At 56.8% G+C, this 21,543-nt stretch overlaps 2 protein-coding genes across 17 annotated transcripts in view; one reads left to right on the top strand and one right to left on the bottom strand.

The window, feature by feature from the left end:
- The window catches only part of EZH2 (enhancer of zeste 2 polycomb repressive complex 2 subunit), a 91,166-nt gene extending 78,877 nt beyond the window's left edge, over positions 1-12,289 (top strand). For all 12 annotated transcript variants that reach the window (XM_059172157.1, XM_059172158.1, XM_059172166.1 and 9 more), the window contains 12 exons: positions 892-983; positions 2,359-2,596; positions 3,546-3,715; positions 4,135-4,229; positions 5,290-5,330; positions 5,688-5,813; positions 6,450-6,628; positions 7,944-8,039; positions 8,672-8,753; positions 9,493-9,573; positions 9,730-9,814; positions 11,961-12,289. In XM_059172157.1, coding sequence (XP_059028140.1) covers positions 892-983; positions 2,359-2,596; positions 3,546-3,715; positions 4,135-4,229; positions 5,290-5,330; positions 5,688-5,813; positions 6,450-6,628; positions 7,944-8,039; positions 8,672-8,753; positions 9,493-9,573; positions 9,730-9,814; positions 11,961-12,021 — 1,346 coding nt within the window. In that variant the 3' untranslated portion in view covers positions 12,022-12,289. The remainder of the gene's footprint in view (positions 1-891; positions 984-2,358; positions 2,597-3,545; positions 3,716-4,134; positions 4,230-5,289; positions 5,331-5,687; positions 5,814-6,449; positions 6,629-7,943; positions 8,040-8,671; positions 8,754-9,492; positions 9,574-9,729; positions 9,815-11,960) is intronic.
- Positions 12,290-16,173: 3,884 nt separating this feature from the next.
- Positions 16,174-21,543, bottom strand: part of CUL1 (cullin 1) — a 106,415-nt gene continuing 101,045 nt past the window's right edge. For all 5 annotated transcript variants that reach the window (XM_059172153.1, XM_059172151.1, XM_059172152.1 and 2 more), the window contains exons 18-22: positions 19,021-19,068; positions 18,858-18,940; positions 18,304-18,409; positions 17,824-17,937; positions 16,174-16,688 (exon numbers count right to left, since the gene is read on the bottom strand). In XM_059172153.1, coding sequence (XP_059028136.1) covers positions 16,608-16,688; positions 17,824-17,937; positions 18,304-18,409; positions 18,858-18,940; positions 19,021-19,068 — 432 coding nt within the window. In that variant the 3' untranslated portion in view covers positions 16,174-16,607. The remainder of the gene's footprint in view (positions 16,689-17,823; positions 17,938-18,303; positions 18,410-18,857; positions 18,941-19,020; positions 19,069-21,543) is intronic.

The raw sequence follows: 21,543 nt of genomic DNA, 5'->3' as shown, positions 1-21,543 counted from the left end.
GTAGAAGGGTGCTGACTGCAGGCTCTCATTAGATTGCTGAATTGTGTCTGATCTGAAGAAACTGAATTTCAGTAGTCTGAGGCTGTCCTCTTTAATTATTTAGAAGTTTATTTGTTTAGTTGCTACACCCACCATGAGGCTCGAACTCAAGAGCCTCGTGCTCTTCCGGGCACCCTTGTCCTCTTTATTTGTAAAGATTTATTTATTTTAGAGAGAGCGCGTGCACTAGCAGAGGGGTAGAGGGCCAGGGGGAAGCAGACTCCCTGCTGAGCACAGACACCCCCCCCCCCACCCGCCGCCCCGACTAGGGGGGAGATCCCAGGACCCTGAGGTCATGACCTGAGCCCAAACCAAGAGTTGGCTGCTTAACTGAGCCACCCAGGCGCTCTGTCTTCTGTATTTTTAGTTTTTTAACAAGTGCTATCCGATTTTTCTCCTTTTTGACAAGCTGACTGTTGACCTTCCTTTGGAAATCAAGAAATTGTAGATGCTAGGATTCTTCTGGTAAAAATGGGAAATCTGATTTCCTTGTAGAGAGGACATATCAGTTGTTTCTATGGAGATATTAAAGACTCAGTGAATGTTCATAATCAGAGTTTAGAGGTCTGTGTATCAATTGTAGTTTTAAGGAGAGAAATTGGGAATCACTGATTATTCCAGAATTTACTGTCTCCTCCCTGGTTAGGGGTTGGTGGGGAGGAGTGGCAGTGTTCCGGGGGAGAGCTGAGGAGAACGCATGGAGATGATTCAGTAAGAGCTTGAAGGAAAGTTCTGACATGGAGACGATACACTGGCAAATTTGTAGTGTAGAAAAGTGATTTTTTCCACTGAAACAGTACAAATGAAAAAGTAAATATAGTAATATCTGGATATTCTATGTTTATTTTTCAGCTTTTCATGCAACACCCAATACTTACAAGCGGAAGAACACAGAGACGGCTCTAGACAACAAACCCTGTGGACCGCAGTGTTACCAGCACTTGGTAAGCCGGAGAGCCGCCTGGCCGGAGGGCAGTGGAGGATTCTTGCTGGGGGACGGTGGCGAGGTCTATGAAGGCAGCGTCGGCACGGTGGCCCCCGTCCTTGGCCGTGCACTAGCATGGCGGACATTCTCACCCGCGTGGGTTCCTGCCTCGCTGCTACGCGCTGCACATTCTAGTCCTTCCTAAATCTTGTATTATTCTTTGTGGTAATTGCTTCAGCAACCTTCCAAGGCCTTTAGGATCAAGGACTGTTAGACCCGCCACCAAACTTAAGAGTGTGAGCAGCACAGGTGGCCCCTTCAGCCCCAGAAGCTTGGTGTGCCTTCCTCACTGTAGGCCGTCTCGAGTTTTACATGGTAGTCGGTCCCACAGTTGGTTTTTTTATTTGTTTGTTTGTTTTGTTTTTTAATGATGGAGAAAAGGTAAGGGTTTAGGAGAATGAGAATGTGAGGTAGAAAAGTTGCTTTTTACGGGTACTATCTTATTTTTACCATTTCCCTTTGAACCAAGCCACTCCTACCTAGGAACTAATGGGTATATATTCCCTGTTGGATTTTGGACAGAAGATTCATTGAATGGCACCTGCAGAAGGTATCCTATTTTTAAGCAATTTGATTTTTGTAGAATGAAGTGTAAAACTGTTGGCTGCCCTCACACTTCCCCCTTCTCCTGCCACTAGAAATGGGATTCCTGAGCGTCATCTTATGATACTCTCTACAGGCGGAATTTTATTTGGCCCATCTGGGTGGTGGCTGTGGTCTCTCTCCCGTCCATGATCCTACTGTGGTTTCGTCCTAAGTCTGGGTTATTGACTTGCCAGTGTAGACTGGAACGCTCACAGCCTCGCTCCTCAGGCTCCTTTCATGACCTCTGGGGGCTCTGCTTCCCTCACAGGGAAAAAAAGGGAGATTTTAATAGTAAGGCTGGAAGCGGCCACGCCTGGCCTGCTTCTGCTTCTGTTTCTTGGGTACTTGAATTACTAGCGGAGAGAGGTCTCTTAAAGCCTGAAATAGAAAGTCTGACTCTGGATGCCCATTAGGTATGATTCTTTTCGTAACAGTTCATGTTTAAAGAGACTTTTTTCTTTGTATTTTAACTTACTATAATCACTGTATATAGTTCACAAGCTCGCATAGAATTGTCCATTTCACACCCCTGTAGCACAAAGAGAACCTGTATGTACCTTCCTGAATATTTCAAACTGTCAAAAGCAGTTAGGAAACCAAGAGCATCTAGATAGGGAAATGATGATTTGTACAAATAGATACTGGGATACATGTATTGACTTAATTTGCTTTATGCAGTCCTTTTTTTTCTCCTCCAGCAAAATGAGCTGTAGAACTTGACCGTGATGTGTGCCCTTTTCCCTTTGTAGGAGGGAGCAAAGGAGTTTGCCGCCGCCCTCACCGCGGAGCGGATCAAGACCCCGCCGAAGCGGCCTGGTGGCCGCAGGAGAGGCAGACTCCCCAACAGCAGCCGGCCCAGCACCCCCACCATCAGCGTGCTGGAGTCCAAGGACACGGACAGTGACAGGGAAGCAGGGACCGAGACGGGCGGGGAGAACAACGATAAGGAGGAGGAGGAGAAAAAGGACGAGACTTCCAGCTCCTCGGGTGAGCCCCGGCCAAGGCAGTGGCTGCGTCGTGCCCTGGGCTCGGCGGGGCCGTTCTCGGGCTGAGGGCAAACCCGAGAGCAGAGAACCCAGGGTGCGGAGCGGAATTCCTGCTCCTTCTGCCCGCACCCACCCGGCCTGCGAGGGCGGCCTGCCCGCCCGCTCGCTGGAGGGTCGGCGGTCCCCTGTGTTGCCAGGTTGGGCGTCACGGTTCTTTCTCCGTCCTTCTCATTTTCTTCCTTTTATTTAAAAAAATGTGTTTGACAGTAAGCTTTACACCCAGCGTGGGGCCCGTGCCCGAGATTAGGAGCCACGTGTTTCTTGGAGCCAGCCTGCCCCCCCCACCCCCGGCTTGCGCCTCAGAGGCTGTGGTCAAGGGAACCAACCCTGGGTTCTGTGGGAGGCTTGACTGTTTATTCTTTTTTTTTTTTTAAGACTTTATTTATTTATTTGATAGACAGAGATCACAAGTAGGCAGAGAGGCAGGCGGGGGGGGGGGAGCAGGCTCCCTGCTGAGCAGAGAGCCCGATGTGGGGCTCGATCCCAGGACCCTGAGATCATGACCTGAGCCGAAGGCAGCAGCTTAACCCACTGAGCCACCCAGGCACCCCTTGACTATTTATTCTTAAGATGGTTCATTTCTTGCTCCTTTTCTTAGGCACAACCTGAGTTTTACTTTTTTTTTTTTTTTTTTTTAAGATTTTATTCATTTATTAGAGAGAGAGAGAGTGTGCGCACAAGTGGAGGGGAGAGGAGAGGCAAAGGGAGAAGCCGGCTCCCCACGGAGCAGGGAGTCTGACACGGGGCTCGATCTCAGGACCCTGGGATCATGATCTGAGCTGAAGGCAGATGTTCAACTGATTGAGCCACCCAGGCCCTGTAGTTTTACTTTTTAATACTGTTCTCCAGTTGTCATTTCTCTTGACCAGTGCCTAACTTTGGTTTTCTAGAAGCGAATTCTCGGTGTCAAACACCCATAAAGATGAAGCCAAACATTGAGCCTCCCGAGAACGTGGAGTGGAGCGGTGCGGAGGCCTCGATGTTCAGGGTCCTCATCGGCACATATTATGACAATTTCTGTGCCATCGCTAGGCTCATTGGGACCAAAACTTGTCGACAGGTAAGCACAGCTGATAAAATACTGTTCAGGAACTTGAGATGGAGGGAAAATAGTTGTCACTGTCCAAACAGAAGACTGTTTGTGGTTATGCTCGAGCTCCTGTTCATGTCCTGAAAAAGAAGTAGATTGATCTGGTTTTTCACAGGGTGGGAGCTGTGGGGAGACGATCCTTCGGACTTGAGGTGTTTCAGGGAGTGGATCTGCAAAGCCAGGAGGACATTAGGCTGGCCTCGCGGCTCTTGCCCAGAGCGTGGTGGCCGCTGCTGTCCCCGCGCGAGGGTCAGTCAGCGTCTGCTCTGCTCACCCCTGGCCCCTGGCAGTGCACGGCCGAGCCGGACAGGTTTCCGGAATGGGTGCGTCTCAGGCTGCTTCGCCCTTGCACACGGCACTCAGGGCCCCGTGACTCTGCCTCCTGTCAGGTGTATGAGTTTCGCGTCAAAGAGTCGAGCATCATCGCTCCGGCGCCGGCCGAGGACGTGGACACCCCGCCGAGGAAGAAGAAGAGGAAACACCGGTGAGCGCGCGTGCGGCCGTGGTGGGCTACGCTCGGCTCCCGCTCCCGAGAGCACAGCGGCCCGCGGGGTCGGGGTGTGCGCAGGGTCCCGGGAGTGTGGTCACCGCGCTGCAGTTTAGTTGAGGAAACCAAGCCAGGAGCTGTGCGCTGGAGGGTCGCTGGGCTTGAATGGTTCACGGGAGCACCGAGCTGGCTGATCCAGGAGCCGGACTTCTGTCCCCGAGCCGGGTGGACTTCTGTCACCATGCGGGGCCGCTCTCGGCCCGGTGGGGCTCGCCATTCACAGGCGCTCGTGGCAAGGAGCGCAGGGTGTCCGGCGGCGGGGGGGTGCGGGGAGGCCGCATCGGTGAGGGGGTGAGGAGGTGAGGGGGTGAGGGCTCCGCTCCAGCTGTGCACACGCTCACCGTCCCTCGCTTCACGGAAGGCGGGACCGTCGCCTTCCTTTAGAACCCGAGCAGCTCAGGCAGTGAGGCTGTCGCAGTCGCAGCGGAGTCTCTTGGTTGACGTCTGACCCCGCAGCTCAGTGGGGAACCGCAGCGGGGGACCGCAGACGCCCCAGATGAGAGAAGCGACAGTTTCAGGCCAATCTGCAGCCACGGGAGCCTGGGGGGTGCTGCCAGCTGTGGAAGTTGGGGCCGTAGGGCAGGCTCCCCCCGACAGCGCATCTCCCGCGGGCTTCCTGCTGACCCGCAGACAACATGGGGCCACCCAGTGTGTCCCCTCGTCCCGTAACTAGTTTCCCTGTAGCCACTTCTCTCGCTTGCTTTGTCGGAACGTGGCGCGGCACGTGCAGGACCGAGTCTATGCGAATCCGTTACCAGTAAGGCTTTTGGTCCACAAGGCTGGGTTTGTGGGGAGTCAGAGCTTACACGCAGATTTGGATGGTGTGGGACGTTTGTACCCCAAACCCCGCGTTGGTCCAGGGTCAGCCGTCCTCTGGACCTGGGTTCAAAGCGCTTGTACGTTCAGGGCACGCGCTGACACGTCGTGCGTCCGCAGCACCGGCGCTGGGTCGGTACCCCTAGCTTCGCAAAGGCGACTTACGGTTTGTGTTTTGCAGGTTGTGGGCCGCACACTGCAGAAAGATCCAGCTGAAAAAGGGTCAGCATCCTTCTGTTCAACTTCGTAACTAACTTAAAACCGTCTACTCCGTTAAGACGGTAACTGATCCGTGTTCGGGAGTCCCGACACAGCTGACCGCGTCCACGGAACCCCCCGCGACGGAGGACGGCTGCGGCCTCGCTCCCAGTCAGTCCTCCGGTGCAGCGGGAGTGAGTCAGTCCGAGCAGGACGTCCTCTGGAGTCGGGGGACAGTGCTCTGGACTGGCCAAGCATGTGGGGGAGGGGAGGCAGCATCTGCCATCACCCCGTAGACAAGTCGGGGCCGGAAGACGGGTTGCGCGCCCGGCGGGAGAATATCCCCGCGGCTGTGGCCTGACTGCTGTGCTCTCCCCGCAGACGGCTCCTCGAACCACGTTTACAACTACCAGCCCTGTGACCACCCGCGGCAGCCTTGCGACAGCTCGTGCCCTTGTGTGATCGCACAAAATTTTTGTGAAAAGTTTTGTCAGTGTAGTTCAGAGTGTAAGTATCTGTTTTGTTTTGATAAACTGCATGAGAATTTCAGAGGCTTTTGGTCAGCAGTGTAAGCCAGAACGAGATCGTAGCAGCTCTTGCCTCGTCGTTTCCCTTTTAGCTTTCTGGGAAGTGCGTGCATCCTCCAGGGCTCTATGGGGCGCCGTATCGGGCTCTGCGGGCAGCCAGCAGGGCCTGGGCAGGCCAGGCAGGATTGGGTCGTTTAAATTAAATCATAGTAATGTCGGCATAGGACGTAGAGGGCATCTAGAAATGGCTTCCCAGGGCCTCTGGCTACCAGCAGTTGTCAGCAGCCCTGGGTCGGAATTCAGCGTAAAGGGGGCTGGAAGCCTTTAAGGAAACAGCACAGGCAGCTTGGATACCAGGAAGTGTCTAGAACTCTGGGCCCTTATCAGAGTCGCGAACCACAGCTCTTACAAGATGGCTACAAAGGAAGGGTTTAGATTAAATAAAATCAAAGAGCTTTTCAGTCCACATGCCGCCTAACACATGCAGACGGAAAGCCAGGAGCCCGGTGGTGACCGTCCTCCACCATGATCGCGATTCCTGCCGGCCTGGGTGGGGTGGGCTGGGGGTACCTGGGGCGACGGCTTGCAGCCCGCGTGACGAGGCCTCCCGCCGCAGGTCAGAACCGCTTCCCCGGCTGCCGCTGCAAGGCGCAGTGCAACACGAAGCAGTGCCCGTGCTACCTGGCCGTGCGCGAGTGCGACCCCGACCTCTGCCTCACGTGCGGCGCCGCCGACCACTGGGACAGCAAAAACGTGTCGTGCAAGAACTGCAGCATCCAGCGCGGCTCCAAGAAGGTGCGTTCCCCACCCCCACCCCCTCACCCGTCCCCACTCGCCGCTGCTGTGAAGTCGGGAAAGCGGAGGGGAGCCCCGAATGCCACAGCGGCCAGAGGGAAAATGGGGAACTCGGGGGTGGTTTGGGCCCCGAGGCAGGGTTCCGTGGGCCCCTTCGCTGGTGTGAGACGAACCAGTGAGTTCTGACAGGCCCGGACGGCGTCATGTTAGGAGAGGAATTTCTCTAGTTTGTCTAGAACCCATGCTCCGGTCCCCACGTGAGTAGGTGGTGGTCCTGTCAGGGTGGAGAGACCCTTTCTTACAAATAAGACCCCAGGGAAGAGGGGGATTTCCCGGGGTAGTTCTTGCAAGCGTAGTTCCCGTTTCTTTAATGACCTTGACCGCGCAGCGGGGCCTGGAGCTGCTGCCCCCGAGGTGCAGGCTGGGACGGTCATGGCAGCCCCGGGAAGGCGAGGGCTGAGCAGAGGAAGCTGCCCGTGTCGTAGGGGGAGGCTCAGGCCCTTAGGTGAGGCGGACCAAGGGTTTCTTCTCCCAGTAGTGTCTGCTTTTGGAACGGGGCCTGCTGCACGACACAGTCCTTTCTCGAAGCGCTGTGTCTGCCCACTAGTCCCACTCCGGGAGTTGGGGACGTCCAGGCCTTCTGGCCCGAGCCCCCTGCGGCTGAGGCCACGGGCCCGTGTTGCCCACGAGTGTAGGGCAGGACGACAGACACGGGCGACATTCCCATCTTAGGTCCCGGAGCCATTAGGACATAACCGGGGTGGCGTGCCAGGCAGCGGTGCCTCCACCCAGATCTCTGGTCCCCGCAGCAGCTGTGGGGGCCGGGACAGGCTCCGGTGGTTTTCTTACTCCGAGTTGTTAATTCGTCCCCACGTCGCAGTGGTGCTGGGACAGGCCCCAGGCCCTGCTCAATCCTCACCGTCCCCCTTTCCCTCACTGTCCCCCCCCCACCCCGGACTTGTTCCACTGTGAACTCCCCTCTGGGTGTTCGGGAACGGTTCATGCTGACGCGCCCTCGCCGTCGACTTCTTTCAGAACTCCTGAAACGAAAGATAACACACTGTTTCTACCAGCTGGGTTTCATTTGCTGAACGGTGGGACCAAAGATTGCTTTAGTTATTCAAGGAAACCGTGGTTTTCCGATACCGGGGAAGCCGGCCCCCGTTCAGGATGCTCTGAGCTCTCGGGCTGCCGGCGACCGGCCGGACGCCTGCTCCAACGGGCCGGGGACGGACAGCGGGTCCTCCTGTCGGTCTGTCGGCACGCCGTCCTCCCTGTCCTTTGATGACGCGATCGCGTGTGCTTTCCTCTCTAGCATTTGCTGCTGGCCCCGTCGGACGTGGCAGGCTGGGGGATTTTCATCAAAGATCCTGTACAGAAGAACGAATTCATCTCGGAGTACTGTGGAGAGGTGAGGCGTGAGGAGCCCGGGTTCAGGCAGTTCAGTGTCTGCTGGTCACGTGTGTTCGTGTGGGGTCGGATGTGACTTTGTTTGGGCCTGAGGTCACCGGACAAGTCTGTTGGGTTTGATTAGAAGTGAATTAATAAAAAATGCCTTTTCAGCTCGGACGTACTCCTGCTTGTGGGTTTGGCTTGCTTGGTAAACGGACCGCCTCCGTCCTTGTCACACTGAGCATTTACTGTCGGGGGCGAGGGGGCCGTTAGGGCTTTGTGCTGTAGAGTCTGCAGCCGGTCTGCTAAGGATCGGAAACAACCATATCATCGGTCATATGCCTTTTTAGTTGTAGAGTTCGGGGGAAACGATCGGGCTGGCTTCACTCTGGAATTAACCCATGCAGTTTGTATTTTTCCTCAGTGGAAAGACTGTTGATGACTTTTTGCAACATGGTTCCTTTTGGAGTCGCAGTCTTTAAACAAGGTGCTGGTTGTGAAACACCAGCCCGTAGCTTGAGTGGGAGGGACAAAGAGAGACACCTGACCGCAGGGACGAAGGTCTCAGATTCTCCCGAGGAGCTTGTGTGTGCGCCTGCCAGTCTCGATCACCTAATCCAAAACAATCTTCACCTCCGCCTTTCTTTGTAGATTATTTCTCAAGACGAAGCAGACAGAAGAGGGAAAGTGTACGATAAATACATGTGCAGCTTCCTGTTCAACTTGAACAACGGTACGTTTGACCCGGAGGCCTCCCCTGCTTGGAGTGGAGACATGAGGGCAGAGGCCCCCTGGGCCGGAGCAGGGGGGGCCGGAGCAGGGCCGACAAGCGCCGGGATCCCTCACACCCTGGCACAGGCTTCGGGACAGGCTGTGTGTTTGCGAGCCCCCCAGGCCGGACCAGATGGTTCCGAGCCATCTGCTGCTGGGGCGGCGCCAGACGGCTGCGAGCTTGCCGCGGGTTTGCTGCTGCTGCTCTCCTGCTCTGCTCGCGGCGACCTGCGCCCCGCTTGGCCCCCGGCCTCTGTGCCATCCGCGCTCCCACTGACCTGCGACGGGGCTGGGGCGCCAGAGTGGGCAGCCGCTCCTGGACTTCCCGCCCTGGGCTTCTCAAGGCCTGTGAGAAGAGGGCAGCGGGTTTTCAGATGGCTTCTCGGGTGGGGCATCCGGCCGGAGTAGGAGGGGGGCATGAGGAAAATGCAGGGGTGCTTGACCCCCAACCTCCCAAGAAACTCCCCCGGGACACGTAGCAGATCTTTCTGCAAACATGTTCCATAGAGAGTGGAGCGGAAAAAATAATCTTAAATGTGAAATGATTACTCGTGAAGTTAGGAATTTTGATTCCTTGTTTGTAAAGGCAAGCCCTGAGGAACGAGCGCCAGGGCTGTGTCCAGAACTGTAAGAACTTCGTGTTCACAGACCTGGGACTGAAACAGTTCACTAGCGAACGCTTGGTTTTTCTCTTTTTTTAGATTTTGTGGTGGATGCAACCCGCAAGGGTAACAAAATTCGTTTTGCAAATCACTCAGTAAATCCAAACTGCTATGCAAAAGGTAGGTGCTAACGGAGCCTCGCGCCCGAGGGAACCTGTCTGAGACCCGCGCCGGCGGCTGGGATGCCCCGCAGCGATGCTGCCGAGCGCAGGGGTCTGGCCCTCCCCAGGGCCAGTCTTCCTCCGACGCCCCGACCCCGCGTGTTTCTCGTTCCAGTCATGATGGTGAATGGCGATCACAGGATAGGGATTTTCGCTAAGAGAGCCATCCAGACTGGTGAAGAGCTGTTTTTTGATTACAGGTTGGTACCGCGTATTTCTGGTGTGATCCGAGGGCTTCATCTTCCTGAACTCTGCGCTCACAGGCAGAGGCTGTCTTTTCACTCTGTCGGATCTTCCATTCTCGGAGGGATTTATTTCTGGTTGTTACGTGTCAGGGGCACTGGTAGGCAGTTAGGCCGTACTTTCTTGGTAATGTAGTTCCCACCACACAAGTAGTGGTTATTTCTGACATACGGCCTTAGCTCACATTGTGGGTTCAATTCCCAACCACTGAAGTAAAGTGAACTGTAATCTTTCCGTGGGTGGCGGGTCTCGGCGGCGCTGCCGGCTGCTGACCTGTCAGGGTGCTGGGCGCTGGAGGCCCGCGCGGCCCTGCGGTTTGTCGCACCGATGGCTCTTCCGACCTGAACAGTTGCTTGGTGGCGGGTGGTGCTGCCTGATGGCATTTTACCCACAAAACTGCTTTCGGAACTGGAGTCCGTCCCCTCGAGCCCTGCCGCTGCTTCATCCGCGCGGCTCCGTCGTGTTCTGATCCGTCCGTCGTGGCTCCCAGCGGCAGCTCAGGAAGCCCCTCGCTCTGCTCCTCCCGAGGAAGCCCCCACGTGCGGTCCCGCCTGACCCTGAGCTTGCCCCAGCTGCGTCCCCTCCTCGGGCTCCGCTCCTGCTTCTGGTCTCCTGCGGTTTCCCTGCTGTTTCCCTGCTGTGGCATCTCCAGAGCCCAGGCAGAGCCGACTTGGCCTGGTTCTTCAGCGCGGCGGGGTCTCAGAGGGTCACGGAGCACTGGCTTCGGCTCCAGGTCACCGGCCGCGTTAGCCCCTCGCGAGAGGGTCGCCTGCTGTGAAGCTCTGAAGCCGGGCGCTGCCTTCTCCTCTCGGGCTGTGAGAGTCCCAGCTGGCATCTTCTTCCAAGAGAAGGCTGTTCCGGCTGCGCTGAAATCCAGTGGTTTAGGGCGGCCCCGTCACCGGTGGTCGCAGCTACATCGTCTGGAAACCTGGCCGCTTCCCCTTGCACTTGGGTGTTGCGGAGATGCCTTCCGTCCTGGGGCCTCCTGAACCCGCCCCGGCCCGCTGCAGACGGTCCTTCTGCAGGTCCTCACCTCCCCGCGGTCCCAGCACAGAAGTTGTCCGGGCCTTGCTCTGGATTAGGCTTTGGCATAAGGGAATGGGTGGCTGGTGTGGTCTCCTGTGCAGACCACTGCCACTGTCTCCAGGCCAACAGCAAGGCTCTCTTGCCTTCTCGTTTTGTGTGCTCACCGAAGTAGCACTTAAAAAAAAAAAAAAAGGTTTATGTAATCTTTACCCAGTGTGGAGCTCAAACCGATGACCCTAAGACCGAGGGTCATGTGTTCTTCCAATGGAGCCAGCCCGGCAGCCTCTTAATTTCTTTCTGTGAACGTTTCCTTCACATTGACGGGTTGGCTCACTCGGCAAGGCGTCCAGCTCACGTCCTACCTGGTCGGCGTCGGGGTCCTTCCTGTGGGAAGTCGTGCTTGCCCTCGTGAGGCCGAGGACACGCGCCCCGCCATGGGCCTACCCCGGGCGTCAGGCTGGCAGTGTAGTCAAGCCCTGGCGTCGGAGCGGACCACAAAGTGTTTTCAGATGCAAGCAGAGGACTTTGTAGCCACATCCATCCTGTGGCTGATAGTTGTCCCTTAGGCAGTGTAACTTTTGAAGGTGGAGAACGAGGACACGAGTAGCCCCTCCTCAGGGTGACCTGCCACCCCGCTGCAGGCCAGCTTGAGGCCCCTCCCCAACAGGAGCCCAGGAAGCCCCCCTCCTGCAGGGAGGTCAGCGCTCCCCGGGCCTCCCGCCTGCCAGCCTCGGGTTCTGCCCGTGGACCTGAGTCCCGGCTGTGGCCAGAGCAGACTTGCCACTCTGTGGCCTCCCGGGTGCCGGGCCCTGGGCTGTGCTGCCCACCTGCGGGCGGTGGGTCTCGGGCCCAAGGGGCGGGCTGGGAGACAGCCGGGGAAGGGCTGAGCGAGCGGGCTCGTCCAGTTCTCAGCAAGGCTAGAACCCGGGCCCCAGCCACAGGCCTGGTCTAGAGGCAGGTGGGTCTGTGGGGTTGCCGTGCGGACGTTCGAGCTCGGACACGGCAGGAAGCGGGCTCGGCGCGGCGACCGGTCGCTGGGACCGGGCCCTTGCTCATTCCTCTCTCCTGCCGTTTCAGATACAGCCAGGCCGACGCCCTGAAGTACGTGGGCATCGAAAGAGAAATGGAAATCCCTTGACGCCTGCTACCTCCTCCTCCCCCTCCTCCTCTCTGGAACAGCTGCCTTAGCTTCAGGAACCTCGAGTACTGTGGGCAATTTAGAAAAATAAAATGCAGTTTGAAATTCTGAATTTGCAAAGTACTGTAAGAATAATTTATAGTAATGAGTTTAAAAATCGACTTTTTATTGCCTTCTCACCAGCTGCGAAGTGTTTTGTACCAGTGAATTTTTGCAATAATGCAGTATGGTACATTTTTCAACTTTGAATAAAGAATACTTGAACTTCCCCCCGTTGTCGGGTCATTGATTGGTGCGGGTCTGTCCGCTGATACGAGAAGAGGGGTGCGGCTGGTACGGGGGGCCGCACTCACCTTCAGCTCCTGGGCTGTCGCCGCGATCGTGAACCTTCCGGACCGTGTGCACGCTGGCGTTTCGAGGCCATAGTAGCCAACGGAGGACAGATGTTTATGTAACAGAGTACGTCACAGATGTGTGCAATAAATATAGTTGATAATATATCTAATTATAAGACCGATGCCGTCTGTCAAGAAGTGGCAGATCCCCTCAGTGACCAGGCTGGGAGGGCCCTGGTGCACGAAGCCTGTGAGCCTCACGGTGCACAGAATCCCAGCCGGACCGGCCGGCTGCAGCGGCCCCACGACAGGTCCGGACGTGGACACTCAGAAGCCTAGCGGTGGCAGGGAGCTTCCTTTCCTACCAGCGGAAGGGGATGGGTATGAGCAAACTTGTCTTCTTTCTTGAAGAAAAAATTCAGAAAAAAAAAAAAAAAAACAAAACACCAAAAACCCAAAACCCTCAAGCGTCAAGGCCACGGGGCGCTCGCTCCCCAGCCTCTGAGAGCGGTCACCATTCTGTGGGGGTAGAGTTGTCTTTTCTGGAGTCATTTCTTGATTTACATAATGTAATATTTAATGTGACACGTAATTAAAACCTACCTCTCCAATGGCGCCGACATGGACAAGACTGTCTCCCTCGCATCGATGCGTCAGCCGTAGCAACCCCAGGCCTACAATAAAAGAATTTGCTATTTTCCTTTGACAACGAGAAGACCTGGCCTGGGATCCCATCCTGGACATGCTGCTCTCTGTGCTTGGCCGGGTTTGGTGCAGGGGCTCAGCCGGCCGCCGCCGACTCCCGGGGGACAGCCCGGGGGGGCTTGCCCGTGCTCGAACGTCCTACCCTTTGCGCTCGGCGTGAACAGAGCCCAGCTACTCTGACAGCGACGACCCACCACACAGGATCCGAGGTCCTGTTCACTCAGGACCCCAGAGACCCACAGGCGTCCTCCGGACAGTGAGCATTTTCACGGACAGCGGTCACTTGGAGCCCGCACAGCAAGCTTTTTTCTGTGAAGGGTCTGAAGGGTCCGGTGTCACCACGTCCAGAGTGCTGGACCTACCACGCGTGACCAAGGGCCTGCTTTAGGTCTTCCCTGGTTTATCAAGGGGCAGGGTGGGCCACAGAGCGTGACATACGAGGTATTCAAACACCCAATACCCGCGCCAACATGGTTTAAAAAAAAAAATGCAGCCTTTTAAAAATAGGGTGCCCCCTTCCCCTCACTGTCCACCGGGTGGAAGTCGGGGAGCCCAGTGCTTCCTTCCCAGCAGAGCAAATCAGGACTGGGGAGGACGAGTCCAGGAGCCCAGCACTGCGTCGGAGTGTCGGAGCCGGGACCGGCTCGGTGGTTAGGAACATCTGAGGTTGTTCGCGCTGGATGGACGTGCAGGACCACAGCCTGACAGACAAGAGGGTGCCCCGCGGGCCAGTTTCTGTGCTCCCACGGGTCCTCGACCACATGACCAAAGGCAGGTGACCCGTGGCTGTGGTGACCGTGTCGCCATCCACAGACCAACCACGGGCAGATCTGAGGGCACCGAGAACGAACATTCTGCTGGGCAAAATTATTTTCCAATCACTGTTTAGCAGTTTCTTGCAAAAACGCAAACTGAAATCGCCCTTCTAGAAGATGCTTGGTTACTTTTCAGTTTTTTCTTGGTTCAGCAACCTCCAGCCTTCACGGTATCCACTCAGGGACGCCAAGTCCGGGCTTCCACGACCGCCCCAACGCGTTCACACATCGTGTCATTTAAACACGCGCAGCATGTCAAGAAAGCTTTCCAATGTGAGCATTTCCCAAGAACTTCAGGATTCCGCTGGCCATTTTAGGAGCTTTGGGCTTTCACCGGAAACAGCTGAGGATGCCTGGTGGGAGAAGGGGGGTCCAGCAGCCCTGGGGGCTCTGATGGGCCTCAGGAAGGCGGGCTAAGCAAGGCCACGCTCACCGGCGAGGCCGAGTCCGTCCGGTCCGCCAGGCGACAGGCGCCCGAGCCGGCAGGTGAGCCCCGGGCAGCGGAAGCAAGTCCCCCGGCAGCCAAGTCCTAAAACAGAAACGGTCTTCATCCCAAGGGGGATTCGGTGCAGGTGTCGGTCAGCTGGCGGCGTTTGCATCTGGGGGCGCAGGAATCTTCACTTCTTCCAAAGGAAAATCGGACTCCGGTGTCCGGCAAGGACACAGGCCACCTCCGAGCGCTCGGTCGACGGGAGAACTCGAAACTGCGGGGCCCCCCTTGCTCCTCCCCCCTTCCCCGCGCCTTCCGGGCCCAAGGGTAGCCCCCCCGCCCCCGCTTTCCCACAGAGCCGCGACAGGTGGCGGCCTGCGCTGTGTCTACACGGGCACGTCTGACCGCGGCCGTGCCCCGGAGAACCGCTCAACCCCACGGGCTACTGACCGAGGTCCTACCTCGTGGGTCTCCCCAGGTGCGAGGAAGCCGTCCCCTCAGGCCACGGGCTCCGCGGCCGGGACCCTGGTGGCCGGGACCCTGGTGGCGCGCTCTCCGGCTCAGCGTCCGCGGGGCACCTCCCTGCAGGCAGCCTCGGAGGACGACGGTCCCGGCAGCTGCTCCTTGCAAGAGAACTGCGGTTAATCGGGGTGTGCGGGAACCCGGTGCCCCTGGCTGGCGGCGGGCGGTGCCCCACTTTGCCAGGCTCCGGCGGTTTGGGGAAGAAAGGCACAGAGTCCGTCTTCCTCCCCGCACCCGTGCAGGTGACCCAACGTGAGGGGCCGGCCGGGCCGGGCATGTGGGGGGCTGCTGGACTCACCTGCTCGCGGCCGCGCACCCTGGGGTCCTCTCGATCCGGGCCGGCTTCCAGCCGCCGGCGGGGCTCCTGAAGCCTCTCCCACTTCGACAGATGACACACGTGCGGCCAGGGCTCCGTGGGGGCAGCGTTCGTCCCAGAGGCGGGTCCGGGGACGGTGGAGAGGCAAGGCCGGCTCGCACAGGGAGCCCTGGGCACCCCAGGATCTGGGTGGGGGCTGCTTTCCGCTTACAGTCGGGATCTTTGTAAAACTGTTGAAGATTCCCTAAAACACCAGAAGCTGTGACACAAAAGCTGTTACTGTTGTCTGATTTTAACAAACCTGCAAGGGTCGAATGTTCCAAGAGACCATGGGAGTTGCGTTTCTGCGTCTTTCCTGAGCGTCACCAAGCCTGGGTACGGCCGGAGATGCAGGTCCCCGTCCCTGGAGGAGGCCGGGCGGTGGGTTCTGGGAGTTAAGTCTCTGCGGCCACTTCCCTGACCAAGAAGCGACCGCCAAAAGGACCACAGTGGCCTCGAGCTTAGGGTCCTCTCACCCCAGCTGCTGGCCCGTCGGGAGGCGGGGGTCTCGCCCGTCCTTGGGCTGGGGTGGGGGGGACCATCGTCTTACCAGGAGGAACAGACGTGCTTGTCCGAACCGGCTGCCTGTCAGACCGGCTGGAAGCAGAGGCAGGAGTGAGGGTGCACGGGGCCGTGGCCGTGGCGACGGCGGTGGGATGGCAGGGAGCTGGCACCAAGCCCCCTCCTCTGGCCGTGGGCAAGGGGGGACACTTCCCTCTGAGGCCGTCAGGACGAACCACGGAGTCCTCCCACGTGGCCAAGAGAAGCGACACGCCGCCGCAGGAGCCCCAGAAGGCGCGTGAGCGCGTCGGGAGAAGGTTACAAGGGGGCTTACGGGTTCAAGACGTAAAAGACATTTTCAGTCGGAAGGATGCAGCCTTTCCTACTGGAAGACACGGGATTATAAAGCCGCACAATCGTTACGGCTTTTATTTACATGTGGAAGTCCGCTACAACTTAAAACAAAACCAAATGCGACTTGTACAGAAATCCTTTAATTTTCTTTATTTTCACACATTAAAAAATGAAACACACTATACAAATGGTTTTTCATAGCAGATTACACGTGGGTCCATTAGACTTGCTCTCCAAGTGCCGCCAACACGGACCCCGCCCAGGAGGCAGCGGTGAGCCCCGGAGCCCATGTATTGATCTAAACGCAGTAGCATGCAGCCCTCCGCGGGGAGGGGCGAGCCCCCCGTTCTTAAATTAGGTTAAATGGCGTTGGTGTCCATATTTACAGACGTGAAATGTGTCAATCCTGAGCAGTTCCGATGTGCATCTGAGACCAGCCGATGGGAGTCTCGGTCTCAGGTTTAAAAAGGGAGGTCCGCGTGGCGGCAGGCTGGCTGCGAGGACCCGAGCTCTTCTCTCCACCAGGAACGATTCGCTGCGGGTCGCACAGTCAGACCCTTCGAGAAGGGTTAAGCCAAGTAACTGTAGGTGTCCTTTTCACCGTCAACTCGCTCCAAATACTCTTTCTCGATCAGAATGTCAATGCATTTCTGGGCGTTGTTTTGAAGAAGGGAGAAGCAGTGAAAGGGGAAGAAAAACACATTTATTATCAGAATGGGGACGGCCACCCTCGGCGGGGATGCCCCCCGCCCCCAAGAGCTCAGTCAGCGAGCAGTTTCAGCCCGTGGCTCTACTTCCCGGGCAGCTAAGACCTCGCTTTCCTGAATGGGAAAGTGCCCATTTCCCCAACGTCCCCGCCCAGAGGGGCCCGCATCCCTCCGGGCCTCCCCGCTCCCCGCCATGGGCCAGGCATGGCACCAGCCCCGGCTCCTGGCAGCATGTGATCCCTGAGGGCAGCGGGGGCCTCCGCACTGGCTGCTGTTCCCCGCTGGTGGTCTCGGAGAGCGAGCCGCCGGGTTTCTGTGTTCAATAGCCCACCGGGCCCGAGCGACCCGCCATTGCCTGGAGCTGCGGCCGGCCGAGCAGAGAGGACCGCATGGCAGCGACGGCGCACACGGCCTGGACAGGCTACAGCCCAACGATGCCCCCGGACGGGCCTCGGAGCACAACCTCAGTGGACACAGCAGAGCAGGAACTCTCTAGAAGCCAGTTCCACTGAGCTCCAGGGGAGGCTACGGCCAGGACAGAGGGGAGTCTAGGAGAACAGGGATACTGGCTAGGAGGTGGCAAGAGGGAAGCTTCTGGAACGCTGGTCACCGTCTAACCTCCTGATCTGGGTCTTGGCTGCACAAGTGGATTTACTTTGGGACAATCAGCAAACCGAACCCTGAGGCTGTGTGCACAGCTCCGCAGATGTCAAGAAGGAAGTTTAAAAACGAAGTCCAGGGCGCCTGGGTGGCTCAGTGGGTTAAGCCGCTGCCTTCGGCTCAGGTCATGATCTCAGGGTCCTGGGATCGAGTCCCGCATCGGGCTCTCTGCTCGGCAGGGAGCCTGCTTCCTCCTCTCTCTCTCTGCCTGCCTCTCTGCCTATTTGTAATCTCTGTCTGTCAAATAAAATAAATAAAATCTTTAAAAAAAAAAAAAAAAAAAAAAAAAACGAAGTCCATTTCCTTCTGTAGAAACCTGGCAAGTGTGGATAAGCTGAGCTCCCTGAACCTCATTTTTGTCACCCCTTCTCGCTCCCAAAACAACGGAGGGCGCGCTTCTGCCGCGCGGGTCGTGTACCTTGATCACGGGGACGCGCGGCTTGAACCTGGAGGACAGCTGCGTGAGGACCTCGCCCAGCAGCTGCTGGTGCTTCAGCACCTTCCGCATCTTCATGATCCGCACGATGGCCGCCTGCGGCGCCGGGGGGAAGCCGGGATCCCACGTTACAGGCGGCCCCCGCGTCCGGGATGGCTGGCCCCGCAGGGGACCGCGAGCCCGCGAACGCTCAGACACCCGGACGCGACACGTCCGCTCGGACGAAGCAGCAGCGCGTCCGGACCGAGGACAGGCTCTGGCCTCAGAGGCCGCCTCGCCGTGACACCCCCCACCCCCGGCCCCGACCTGCCCCCGCGTCCAGCTCATCCGCCTCCCTCTGCCCCGAGATGCCATCCCCAGCCCGGCGGCCGCCCCAGCCCACAGCCCCCATGCGCCGGACCAGCCTGGCTTCCGCGGGCCAGTCCTCTGCGAGGGACACCCCCGACGTGGGCCCAGAGTCACCTGAATCAGCAGTTTGCGGTCCTCCTCGATGTTTTTGTGTGTGGTTTCTTGTTCCTGCTTCTGCTCGGTCTTCATGGGCACGTTGATGTTCACCCTTAACTTCTTACTGTCAAGAAACAAAGGAAACAGAGGCTCTGGTCTCCAAGGACAGCACTGGCCGCGTCCTGTCGTGTATCCGCAAGGAGCCCCGGCTCCCCGGGCCGAGGGCAGGGCGGGCAGCCTCGCACTCCGCCGGGGCCGCGACACCTGTGTCCTGGGAGACTGAGCGACGTCCCCGGCTCTCCCAAACTGTGTCAAACGAAATAAAATCAAGACACTTGGACACAGAGGTCCGAGCTTTCTTGGGGAGCCGTTGGAGGAGCGCCTGCCTGATGCAGAAACCACCAAAACCTGAGGCGGAGTCAAGTGGAGGAACCCTTGGATCCTCAGACGGAACCCCAGCTGGGTGCCAGGGCCGCCCCCCACCCCGGTCCCCCACCCGCCACGACCTGCAGCCACAGCACAGATGTGCGGGAGGGAAGGTCCAGGACCACCCGCTTCTTGATTTCCCTTACTTTTTATAACCGAGGTACAACTTTATTAAGGTGTCTGGCTTCAGCTCCACCTCGTCAACGTTGGCATTTTCGTCTTCCAGGACCTGTAAGAGACGACGGTTACCACACGATCACAGGAGGAGGCTCCGTCCCGGCTTCAGAGAGGAAATGCAGAAAAACGTACCAGTAGTTTCGACTTCAATAAAATCTGCAGCACCTGTGCCAAAATGTCCTGCAATTAAAGAGAAAAAGAGAAGTTAAAAAAAAAAAACCCCGCATTTCTCCTTGCAATAAAAACGACGCGCGATCCCGTCGTTGTCCTCCTCAGAAGCCCAGCCGGGCGCGAACGGAGGAACACACCCACGGGCAGCCCAGAGGGAAGCTGAAGGCGTCCCCGGAATTCACGACTGAATTCCCCAGCCTGCACTCCAAAGTGAAGCCAACCCCTTTCTGGCCGGGAGCAGCTGGTGGTACACACCGATGATCCGTTCTAGATCAAAAACCATGCGGACGTCCTCACTCAAACCTACGGGACCCTCTTCAGCCCTCAGCTGCCTGACAGCTCGTCTCGGACAAAGATCACGCAGAAGCGACGATCGACGGCCGCAGCAGGCCAGGAGCCAGCACTCTGCTCCCGGACACGACGGGGCCCAGGCGCAGCTCACCCCGCTGTCCCCTTCCTTCGGCAAACACCAAGCACCGTGTGGTGCCCCTGGCCGTTCCCTCGCCTGGCAACATGAGTCGTGGGTCACGCCTCGGCTCCCCTTCGGTTCGGGGATGCCATGACCCTAGACGGTACCACCTGCCCGATGTCTAGTCCCCTGGATGCATGTCCCCAACCCCCACCCTGATGGACAGAGCAGGCCTGCTCTTGCCTTTAGGGAAACCCATACTTTTCCGAGGTCACAATCCTAAAGCCACAAAGGCGAGAAGCCTCTGGTCCAGTGACGAGGCTAGACCCGCAGAGCAGGGCTGGGACGCTGCTGGACGCGTTGAAAGGGACGCTGGCAGAGGTTTCACTCATGAGCCAGATCTGATGGGAGAATGCGTGCAGAGCAGGGAGGGAGCCCTGACCCCACACGGAGCACTGCTCCTGCCTGCAGACCAGCTGAGACGGGCGCGGAGCTTTGGTTAGAAAGCCAAGCAGAGAAAACCCATGGACCTGTCAGTGCGGCGGGGGTGGGGGTGGGGGGCTGGGGACAATGGCCACGTCATCCCCACAGCCTGAGCCTCTATCCCGACACCGGTCCTTCTGATGTGAGGAGGAATGAGAAAGACTCTTACACACAAAGGGACAGACAAATCCATTTTGTTATTAAATTTGCAAATGTATTCTGGATGAACTTGAAGCATGATGAAAAAATCAATGACTCCCTCAAAAAAATAAAATCTTTAAAAAAAAAATGATTTTCCTGACATTCAGTGAGGCCAAGATTACCCTGACAGCAAAACCAGGCAAAAACGCCCCAAGAAAACAACAGACCAATATCCTTATGAATGTAGATGTAAAAATCCGCAAGAAGGGATGCCTGGGTGGCTCAGTTGGTTAAGCGGCTGCCTTCGGCTCAGGTCATGATCCCAGCCTCCTGGGATCGAGTCCCACATCGGGCTCCTTGCTCAGCGGGGAGCCTGCTTCTCCCTCTGCCTCTGCCTGCCATTCTGTCTGCCTGTGCTTGCTCTCTCTCCCTCTCTGACAAATAAATAAATAAAATCTTTAAAAAAAAATAAAAAAAAATAATAAAAATCCCCAAGAAAATACCAGCAAACCAAGCCCAGCAGCACAGAGACAAGTATGATAGACGCTGCTCAGGTGGGGCTGACCAGCACCGCATGCAAGGTAGCAATGTGAGAAAAGCAATCGCTGTTACCTCCTGCGTTAACAGACAAAAAGTACACTTTTATCCCCCTAGAGCAGAACCAATTTAACAAAATTCAACACTCTTTCAGGATGAAAACACTAAAAAACAAAACAAAAAACAAAAAAATAAGAAGGGAACTCCTTGAATAAAGGGAATCTAAGAAAAACCGACAGCTGACGTCATACTTATTAGTAATAAGCTGACAGCTTTCCCCCAAGATCAGGAACAAGACAAGGATCTTACTCATACCACCTCGATTCAACGCTGTACTGGAAATTCTAGCCAAAGCAATCAGGCAAGAAAAAAAAAAAAGGCATCCAAATAGGAAAAGGAGGTAAAACTGGCTGTACTTGCAGATGACAGGACAGTGTATTTAAAAACCAGTAACGAATCTTCAAAAAAAGTTAAAAAGTGAGTTTAGCCATACCTAGCAAAGACCAAACAATTCCATTTCCGATAGCACCAAACGCAGTACTTAGAAATAAATGCAACCAAAGCACAAGACTTGTATATGGAAACTACGAAACACAACTGAGAGAAACGAAAGACAACCCACGTGAATGGAAAGTCGCTCACAGTCAGGAGTTCGAACAGTTGCTACTGGTAAGACAGAGATTACCAGCCCCCCTGCACCCACTGGCAATCTGCAGATTCGATGCAGCCTCGAACAATGGATAAGCAAGTTCTGAAATTCATTTGGGAATGTAAGAGACCCAGAATAGCCAACACCATTTTGAGAAAGAACAAAGCTGGAGGTCTCGGTTTCACAACTTTACTGCAAAATAACAACCACGACGATGTGGTATTGACATGAAGACAGACATACAGATTACTGGAGAAGGATGGAG

Source organism: Mustela lutreola, chromosome 4, assembly GCF_030435805.1.
Source record: "Mustela lutreola isolate mMusLut2 chromosome 4, mMusLut2.pri, whole genome shotgun sequence".
NCBI lineage: Eukaryota > Metazoa > Chordata > Mammalia > Carnivora > Mustelidae > Mustela > Mustela lutreola.
Note: the sequence above shows the minus strand (reverse complement) of the source record. Positions and strands in the feature narration are given on the sequence as shown.